The sequence below is a fragment of the Oryzias latipes genome, chromosome 10 (genome assembly GCF_002234675.1).
Source record: "Oryzias latipes chromosome 10, ASM223467v1".
NCBI lineage: Eukaryota > Metazoa > Chordata > Actinopteri > Beloniformes > Adrianichthyidae > Oryzias > Oryzias latipes.
In genome coordinates, this window is record NC_019868.2 from 28,088,486 (window position 1) to 28,098,187 (window position 9,702).

At 41.8% G+C, this 9,702-nt stretch overlaps 1 protein-coding gene across 1 annotated transcript; it reads left to right on the forward strand.

Moving 5' to 3' along the window:
• Positions 1-729: 729 nt before the first annotated feature.
• Positions 730-9,326, forward strand: LOC101172828 (WD40 repeat-containing protein SMU1). Its single transcript, XM_004073607.3, has 12 exons — positions 730-850; positions 2,533-2,743; positions 2,897-3,049; positions 3,133-3,243; positions 4,498-4,626; positions 4,713-4,832; positions 4,911-5,027; positions 6,756-6,883; positions 6,955-7,081; positions 7,162-7,329; positions 7,404-7,556; positions 8,739-9,326. Exons 1-12 carry the CDS (start codon positions 825-827, stop codon positions 8,835-8,837), a joined length of 1,542 nt encoding a protein of 513 aa, XP_004073655.1. The 5' UTR covers positions 730-824; the 3' UTR covers positions 8,838-9,326.
• Positions 9,327-9,702: the final 376 nt, after the last annotated feature.

The following is a 9,702-nucleotide window of genomic DNA, read 5'->3' on the forward strand; positions in this document are numbered from 1 at the left end:
TTTATTTTGATTCCAGGTTCCAGGGCACTTCACTGCTGAAAGCGTTTAGAGAAGTGTGAGCACTTTTCAGGGGTTGTTCTGCAAACCTTAGGATTTGTAGTAGTTGTCATTCTGGGGTTCATCTCCATCTTTGACTCCTTTCTGTGTGAAACTTGGCTTTCGGTTTGTGGATGAGCTAGAGCTCACCTCAAAAGAAGAGCAACACAAACCGACCACTGCAGCAGATGTATCAATCAAACAAGAGCCAACAACAAAATAAGAGATAACTCAAGACTTTTGGCTTTTTCTCTGAGAGTCTATCCTCAATTCTGCTGCTCAATCCAAAGGTGATTTTTTATTTGGGTAGATGTAAAAAGACACAATGCACTAAAATCAAATGTTCTTCTTTTTGTGTGACAGTTCAGATTTTTGCAATGTAGAATCAAACGTTGTTTATCTAATCAACTGGTTTATTTTCAAGCAATGAAAACGAATAGGCAAACAAAAAAAATAAAGACAAAAAGAATAGATGTATTTCTATACATATGTCAAACATATTTAGGATAAAAAATATGAATTGACTGGATTTTGCAGACGTAAAGATTTTTGATTGGATATTTGTTAAACACTGTTGGTGTTTTTTTAAAGGACAGAGTTAAAATGTGTTCATGAGGATTTAAAAGTCCTTAGTATTCTAACAGCCTCAGAACCGGAAGTGTCTGTGAGCTGTCAAGACAAATTCCATTCAGGCTTTTATTTTGAAGTGCAGTCGCCTCATCCATCACTTCCGTATCTCCTCCTTTGCTGCATGAGTGTTTCTGGCTGCAGGTTTCAGATAAATCATCATGTCTATAGAGGTGGAATCTGCAGAGTGAGTATTTTGTTTAAAATTTCCTAATGTGTTAATTATTATTGGCATAATTTAGCGGCTCATAATTCTATATGTCCTAGCAGTATCGTAGCTGAGGCCTGTTTCATCCTGACTAAAGTGAACTGTCGTTAGCCTCGTGAAGTACCGTAAATGTGGACCATTTAAACTATTTTTTTTGTTCTCTAAATGCACCAGTAAGGCACAGACTGTGCTTATATGTGCGTTACTTATCATTGCTACTTTTGGGCAGCAGGAACTACAACTTGACGATTAAATAAAAGTACTTTTGACGTAAGCTAACGATGCTAATGCTAACTTTGATGCTAATGCGAGGGTCGGCACAACACGGACGAGGATGAAGATGACGTTTAATTTAGGCTCTATTCAGCACAAATGTTTGTATAATTTGATTTTTATAATTTTCTTTTATAATTAAAATGATAAAAAACGTCTTCTGTTAACTAAAACTATTCAGACTATGGACGGTCCGGCTAATTATTAGTCCTAGTTTCGTTCATTAGGGAGTTTAAGATGGAACTTTTTCCTTTATTTGAATATCAATATTATTTATTTCACTGACAAGTGACATGAACTTTTATTCTTTATTTTTTATACAGTAGTTATAAATGTTCAAAATCAAAAGTTACCAAAGTTTTATTTGTGTATTTGTCTGAGAGTTTCATTCATTAATAGATTTCTTCTTTCTGCTGCATTTATAGTAAAATTGTCTAAATATTTTGTGTTATTGTCATACGACAACTAAGTTTTAGAGCCACCATAAAAAATAAACAAATGTTTAACAATAAACTCCAACTTTCCTAAAAATAAATTATAAGAAAGAAGTTGCGTAAAACTATTCAATAAAGTCCTAAATTTACACTAATTGTGTAGCGTAAAATTGATAGAAAGTTTAAATGAAACAAGATAGAAGTGTAAAATGATCAGGAAAAAGTTCAAATTTTATTACTGGTTGAATAATGTCGTAGAACATGTGAGAAATTTACCAAATTCTTTGAGAATAGTTGTTAAATTGTGAGAAAATGTCAACATTTTAAAAGAACAAAGTAGTTAAATTGTGAAAAATCACACCGCTGAATAATTTAAATGAATCTGCTTTTTTTTTTATTGATTTACACCTTTTCTTTACATGAAATTACAACTTTTTTTATGACTGACTTTGACCTTGTCAACGTAGAGCTGGTTAAATCATAGACTTACAATTTTGTTCTCATAAAGTTTTGACCTTTTTCCCCCCATATTTCTGACCATTGTTATTTTTTTTCTTACTGTTGTTTATTTTTTTATTTTTAAGTGTTTTATGTGGCACTGCAGCAAAATCCTAGTCTGTGAAACTGCTTTGTTCAATTGTTGACAATGGCAATAAAAACTCCTTGAATTCTTGTAAATTTTTTTATAACTTTATCCTCATAAGTTTAGTTTTTTTATGATGGTCTGTCATAGACAACAAATCATAGCTCCAATAGTGACGTTTTTGTAAAAACTGCTCAAATACAAAGATATATTTTGCTGCTGTAAAAGCTGCTCCTCATGGAGTTTTAGGCAGTAAAAGTTTGATCCCTAGACGATTGCGTCATTGAACAAGCAAGTTCCTGAAGGCAGCAACTGCTTTTTTGTTTCTGGATGTTTCGAGGGGACTGAACAGCCATTTGTCTTTTCCCCAGCGTGATCCGTCTGATCATGCAGTACTTGAAGGAGAACAATCTGCACCGGACCCTCGCCTCCCTGCAGGAGGAGACCACGGTGTCTCTGAACACGGTGGACAGCATCGAGAGTTTTGTAGCGGACATCAACAGCGGACACTGGGATACCGTCCTGCAGGCCATCCAGTCCCTCAAGCTGCCAGATAAAACCCTGATCGACCTCTATGAGCAGGTGAGCTTGGTGTTTGTGGAGTTCTTTGTCCTGTTCGATATCATCCTGCTTTCTAAAGGAGCACTAAGATGGAACCAAACATCCACTTCATGAAACCAGGTCTGTTCGGACTCACCTGGTCTCCTCTCACGTCTCCTCTTGCTCCTTCCTCAGGTCGTGTTGGAGCTGATAGAGCTGAGAGAGCTCGGCGCGGCGCGTTCCCTCCTCAGACAGACGGACCCCATGATCATGCTGAAGCAGACCCAACCGGAGAGATACATCCACCTGGAGAACCTGCTGGCCCGCTCCTACTTTGATCCCCGAGAGGTGAGGCTGCGAGATTCAAAGAACGCGAGCGCGTTCGTGTTTGTCCGTAACCGGGGACTGATTGGACCGTGCGCTCTATCCAGGCGTATCCTGACGGCAGCAGTAAGGAGAAGCGCCGGGCGGCCATTGCTCAGGCGTTGGCCGGAGAAGTGAGCGTGGTGCCTCCATCCCGTCTCATGGCTCTGCTGGGACAGGTGAGGAACCTGAAAAGCAACTGTTTTCGCCCACTTCCTGACAAGACTTCAACTGTTTACACACGACAAAAATACCCCAGGAAACCGGAGGTTCCTTTGGTGCTGCAATATTTGAAGGACTCTTGAAATTTGTCAAATCGTGTGCTAAATGACAAACCTATAGGCGTTTTCTCTTCTCTAGTTTTGTTTTATTTAAATCTATTGGATTAGAAAAACTTTCTAAATCTCTTTGGACAAAGTAACTGCTCCCCGACACACAATTTAGTGCTTTTGAATCACTTTTCTGCTTTTAGTCGAGATCTTTCTAACAAATCCTGCAGATATAAATTAGCCCCACACCATCACACTGCCACCACCGTGTCTGACTGATGCTTTGAAGTGTTTTTTTGGGGTATAGCCCATCATTCACACCTATTGGGTTTGTTTTTTGTGTCCTCAGTTTTGGTGTTCTGGTGTCTCCTTTATTTTCCATGTACTTCTGTCCCGCAGCCGTCCTGGACTGAAGGACCTCACTGTTGTCCTAATTCCCGTTTCTTTGAGCAAATATATTGCCCCATCGGTTGTCCAAATTCCTTCACTACTCACTACATAGTGCGTTCACCATTTTCTAGTGCTGTCTGAATCTACAATTCCAAAATCCAGTGGCCTAGAAATTTTCCAGACGTCTCGATGCAGACTAGATCGGTGAATATAGACCACGATGCATTGCATTTGAAAATTTGTTTTAAAAAAAAGGAATTTAAATGTATTTTTTAATAAACCATGATGGTTTATTAAAAAATACATAAATACATAAATAATGGTTGTAAAACAATTAGATTTGAACTTTAAGAAATGGATGACGTCATACACGTCGATTGAAGTAGGTTTATTGCAGCTGCAAATAGAAACTCCTCCGAAGGCTCTACAGTCTCCTAACTCCTCAAGCCTCAATTGTGGGTTTTGAGCGGCGTTGGCGCGGCGAGCTCGCAAAAGTGACGTTTCCCTGTTATGAAACAATGTGACACAAGATGTGAACATATTAGGAATGTGGGCGTGGTCGACAAAAACCTCAGTTGCCAAAGAAATCCAAAACTTTACTTTTGCTGATTCTTCCAAAATCCCCCAGTGACCCAAACAGGACGTGGTTGCTACGGCCAAACAGCCCCGCTCATGGCTTTAGTTGAAGCCTAAGATTGAACCCAGGAGAAGTGATGTTTAACCCAAACTCTTATTGAGGTTGGTTGGATTCAACTGGCGTTTGTCGTCCTTCAGTCTCTGAAGTGGCAGCAGCATCAGGGGCTCCTTCCTCCTGGAATGACCATCGACTTGTTCAGAGGAAAGGCTGCTGTCAAAGACGTGGAGGAGGAGCGTTTTCCCACTCAGCTCTGCCGCCACATCAAGGTACCCGCGCCGCATCCGAGTGGCGGCCGGCCAAACGGCCGCAACACCTTGGTGTCGGCGCTCTAACCGTGTCCTTTTGAATGCAGTTTGGACAGAAGTCTCACGTGGAGTGTGGTCGGTTCTCCCCCGACGGTCAGTATCTGGTCACCGGATCCGTGGACGGCTTCATCGAAGTCTGGAACTTCACAACCGGAAAGATCAGAAAGGTAGAAGAGGATCCTGCTGCAGAGCAGAGATCTCTCTCCCTGACGAACCTCACTGCACGTCGTTTGTCTGTTGCTCAGGATCTGAAGTATCAGGCTCAGGATAACTTCATGATGATGGACGACGCCGTGCTGTGTATGGGCTTCAGCCGGGACACTGAGATGTTGGCCACCGGCGCTCAGGACGGGAAGATTAAGGTGGTGTTTTCCTCCGTGTTCTGTTTGTCCTGCAGCTCCAAAGCGGCACAAACCAGTTTCACCAACACTGAACCGGATTTGAGGCGTTTGCTTTTGCTCTCATTCCTTCTGATTTTCTGTCACTCTTTAAAAAAAGAACATTTTCCCACTTGTTGGAAACTGGTTTGGTTGAAAAGATAAATCTGACAGACATGAAAAAAACCTGGAAAAATAAAGAAAAGAGGGAAGGAAATAATTCTAAGAAGGAATAGGAAAAAGGGTAAAATTTTAAAAGAAAGTAAATACAGAATAAAAATGTAACTAGAAGGAGCTGCATTTCCAGAAGAAAATGCAGGGTAAGGGTAATAAATGGCAAAAAAATTATTTAATAAATAAAGAAATGATCAAAGTTGACCATAAATAAAGTGAAAACAGCACAATAACAAGAAAGAAAATTTGGTTAAAAAATGCCAGAGATGGGTATCGAACCAGCGAGCTTCTGCACCAAGGATCCCCCATGTTTTTCAATGGAGGCCGAAATCCTGGAAAATCTTGAAAAGTTCTAGGATTTGAAGGACCAAAAGTCAGAGCTGGAAAAAACTGAAAGAGCTGAACATTTGAATAGTGGAACGGATAAAATAGATGAGAAATTGTAGAAGGAGTTAAGCTGCAAAACATGGAAGATACTGTAATAAAGAAACAGGAAAACAATGATTGAAGGATTTATAGCATTCAACTAGGCCTGCACAATATACCGGAAATTTATCGTTATCGCAATATCCAGCCCTGCAATATGCATATCGCAAAAGACAGTGAAAATCGCAATAAACCTTAAGGCAGCTTGAAGTATTTAACGAATCAAATAAATCCCTTTATGCATTTGACCAATCGGATGGACGCCTTCACGTTGTTGACCAATTGGATGGAGGCCTATTATGTTAGATGTTTGTCTCCTATGTCAATGAGGGTCATTTGGAGTATAATTTTTAAACTATTGCAATGAAATGGGAGTGATGTTTTTGGTTATTTTGTTATTTGTTTGTATACTGCAAATTATACCGTTATCGCAATATTAATATTAAATATCACATATCGCGAGTTTTCCTCACATCGTGCAGCCCTACATTCAACCAATAATATAAGTGATAGATTTAAGAAAAAATGAGAACTTAAAGTTCCTGAATCTCAAAGAAACAATAGTTTTGTCTAAACATCTAATTTAAGGTTTGTTTTCACTTCAATCAAATTTGAAAGATTTTCCCTGATCACTCCAGAGATGGACTTGTCTTTAAATTTTTAACAGCGGAGACGTCAGCAGCAAAAATAACAAATGCCGTTGGACCGTTTGCACGGTCAACGTAAATCTGTTGATTCTGACGCAGTTTTTCATCTTTTGTGCTGTTATGCGACACATTGTGAATGTAAAGGTGTGAAGCTGCCTTTCTCCTGACAGAATAAGTTGGAATAAGGCTAATTTGGTTTTTTGATTCAATGGAAGTTTTGTTTTCATATTCCTGCTTCGTTTTTGGCTTTTACGATCACAACTTCTAGAAGAAACAGAAATCATGAAAATAAAAACTTTACAACATATTGAACTCTTAATCAAAAGTCTGGAAAATAACGACAGTTGGAGTTTTCAGCATCATTTCTGAAAAATGTATTAAATATTTGAAGACTTGTGTGAAGTTCAGCGTCATCTTCTTGTTTCTGATTTTTCTTCACGTCTTTGAACGCACCACAAACCTGCAGGTGTGGAAGATCCAGAGTGGCCAGTGCCTGCGTAGGTTTGAGCGCGCTCACAGCAAAGGCGTGACCTGCGTGAGTTTCTGTAAGGACAGCAGCCAGCTGCTGAGCGCCTCCTTCGACCAGACCATCAGGTGAGCGCTCGTCGCCGTCACTCCTTCTGGCCACGCCCTCGAATGACCACCTGCTGCTTGTTTTCCTGCAGGATCCACGGGTTGAAGTCTGGCAAAACTCTGAAGGAGTTTCGGGGTCACACGTCCTTCGTCAACGAGGCCACCTTCACGCCGGACGGCCATCACGTCATCAGCGCCTCGTCTGACGGCACGGTGAAGGTGAGAGGACGGCGGCGCTCCCCGCCGGCGCCTTTGGCGGCTCTGTCTCACATTTCTTCTCCTCCCGTCGGTGGCGTCAGCTGTGGAACGTGAAGACCACCGAGTGCAGCAGCACCTTCAAACCTCTGGGCACGTCCGCCGGCACCGACATCACGGTCAACAACGTCCTCCTGCTGCCCAAGAACCCGGAGCACTTCGTGGTTTGTAACCGCTCCAACACGGTGGTCATCATGAACATGCAGGGACAGGTGAGCGCCGCACGCCACGCCTTCCAGAGCCTTCGCTGACGCCCGGCTCACGCCTCCTCCTCCTCTCTGCGCAGATCGTGAGGAGCTTCAGCTCCGGAAAGAGGGAGGGCGGAGACTTCGTGTGCTGCACGCTGTCGCCGCGCGGCGAGTGGATCTACTGCGTGGGCGAAGACTTTGTGCTTTACTGCTTCAGCACGGTGACGGGCAAACTGGAGAGAACGCTCACGGTACCGATCCGCCTCAGAAAACGCACACAACCCGGGTCAGGGAAACATTCAGTCAGATGTTGATCCCAGAATATGAACAAACATGATGCTAAATTATACCCAAAGGTTTTAAAAAGAAATGATTGTGTTCCTCTTCCTCAGCTGTGTTTGTTTAGAGAAATAAAACCTCTTAAGCTGCAGCAGTTTGGTTTAATTCATCTGGATAACAAACCTGCGTCGGCACTAACTGTTGCAGCTCTCCGCTCACGCAAGAGCACCAAGACCCACAATGCATTGCTGTTTTATCCCTCAGTAGTCCTGGGATTTTTTGAGCTTCTCTTCTTTTTTTTTACTAGTTTGCAATAATAATAATTTACCCTCTAAAGAAGTTCTTGTGACTTTGCTTCATCAATCAATCATTTTGTGACTTTCCTTTTTTTAGGACAATTTAGGTTTTATAACGCCGATCAAACGTATAGAGATGAGAGAAATCTGTGCAAATCCCCCTCAGAATCTAAATCAAGGTCAAAACAACATACACAATAACAGATAAGGAACCGTTTTAGATGTCGCACACCGCTGCTCTGCTCCTCCAGGTGGAGTCAGCAGCTGAGCGGGGGCCGGAACTCAAACGCACAAAAAAGCAGACAAGACCAGAGGTCGAACAATCCGAACTATAATCTTTGTAAATCCTGTAATTCATCAAAACGCCTCAGTAGATTTATCACATTATTCTGACTCGCACGGAAAAACGGATAAACATTTCTCGTAGCTGTTGCAGAGTTTGGGGTGAAATAAGTGTTTGTCTTTGAGTTCTCTGGTCTCTATTGGCTCCAAACGACCTCAGCATCACAAACGAGGACGGTGGTTTTTTTTTTTTTTTTTTTTTGTGGCTTTAAAGTGAAAGTACGCATTTTCAAACTATTCAATTTGAAGGACTCGTGTGTCATAACTCTTATTATATATAAAAAAAAAATTTTAAACCATAAAATGTCAAAACTAAAAACCATTTTTGAAACCTTGAGGAAAAACCTGACCAATGCCGGGTCTGCGTCCTTCCCACATCCCTGAAAACCAACTCGCCGGTGCTTTGGTCACCTTCTAGGGTTCAAATCCCGACTTTTGAAGGGCGTTTCCACAGACGGAACAAGCTTCATCTTCGCCCTCAGGCTGCAGACTCAGCTGCTCTCTGTTCTCCTCCAGGTCCACGAAAAGGATGTGATCGGCATCGCCCACCACCCCCACCAGAACCTGATCGGCACGTACAGCGAGGACGGCCTGCTGAAGCTCTGGAAGCCTTGAAGCCTCGTCCACGGAGACGGCCGGACCCTCAGCAGCTTCTCTGGCCCCCAGCCTATCGTTCCTCTGTGTTTTCTGGACTTTCAGGATCACACCTGCAGGAAAGCACGAGTTCCCCGGCATCAGTCAGACCCCCCCCCGGTGTCCGTTTTGATTCTTTTATCCGTCAGACTCAGAAAATGTAAACGTCAGAGAAAAAGTGTAAGAAGAGGCTCGGATAGGAAGTGGTGCGTTCAAGACACATTTTTTTCACATTTCCACTCTTTTGTAAATACTTTTTAGTTGTTTTTTCAAGAATACCTGGTTAAACAGCCGACGCTCTGGTCTGTTTGTGCAGAAGCTGAAAGTCTCGCCAAAATAAGAGGCTGCTCAAACAGAACTTAAGATTTTTGATGATTCCACTTGAGCTTTAAGGGTCACAGCGGCGTGGTGGAGTTACAAATGTCTCCTGTAACATGTGTCCATTTCACCATTAAAGCTGTTTAACCAGAATGGTTGCTGTGGTGTTGAATTTAATCCTGAAGGACGGAAGTAAGTATTCTAATATTAACGTTTTTATTTATCTGCTTTGAAGGTTTTCTGGTCGTTTGTGGTTTTTCTGTTACAGGAGCTTCAGCGACGAAGCGCGCCGGCTGGGTTTCATGTTTAAATAAACTGCAGTTCAGGAGGAAGAGTGTCCAGTCTGACAGGAAGGCAAGGGGGCTGCTCGCACGACTTTCAAAATAAAAGCCTGACATAAGATCCTGTTCAAAGGAAGTCAGATCAAAACAGTTATAGCATTTATGGATGTGCTGTTAAAAGAAACAACCTACTTTTTAGATGTTAACCTTTAACATTTAAGTGTATATTTTATCTATTATATATATAT

Coding starts and splice junctions, on each gene's coding strand:
- LOC101172828 (XM_004073607.3), top strand. CDS start 825: ATGTCTATAGAGGTGGAATCTGCAGA. Junction 4,627..4,712: donor AGCTCTGCCGCCACATCAAG/GTACCCGCGCCG, acceptor TTTTGAATGCAG/TTTGGACAGAAGTCTCACGT. Junction 6,884..6,954: donor TCCTTCGACCAGACCATCAG/GTGAGCGCTCGT, acceptor GTTTTCCTGCAG/GATCCACGGGTTGAAGTCTG.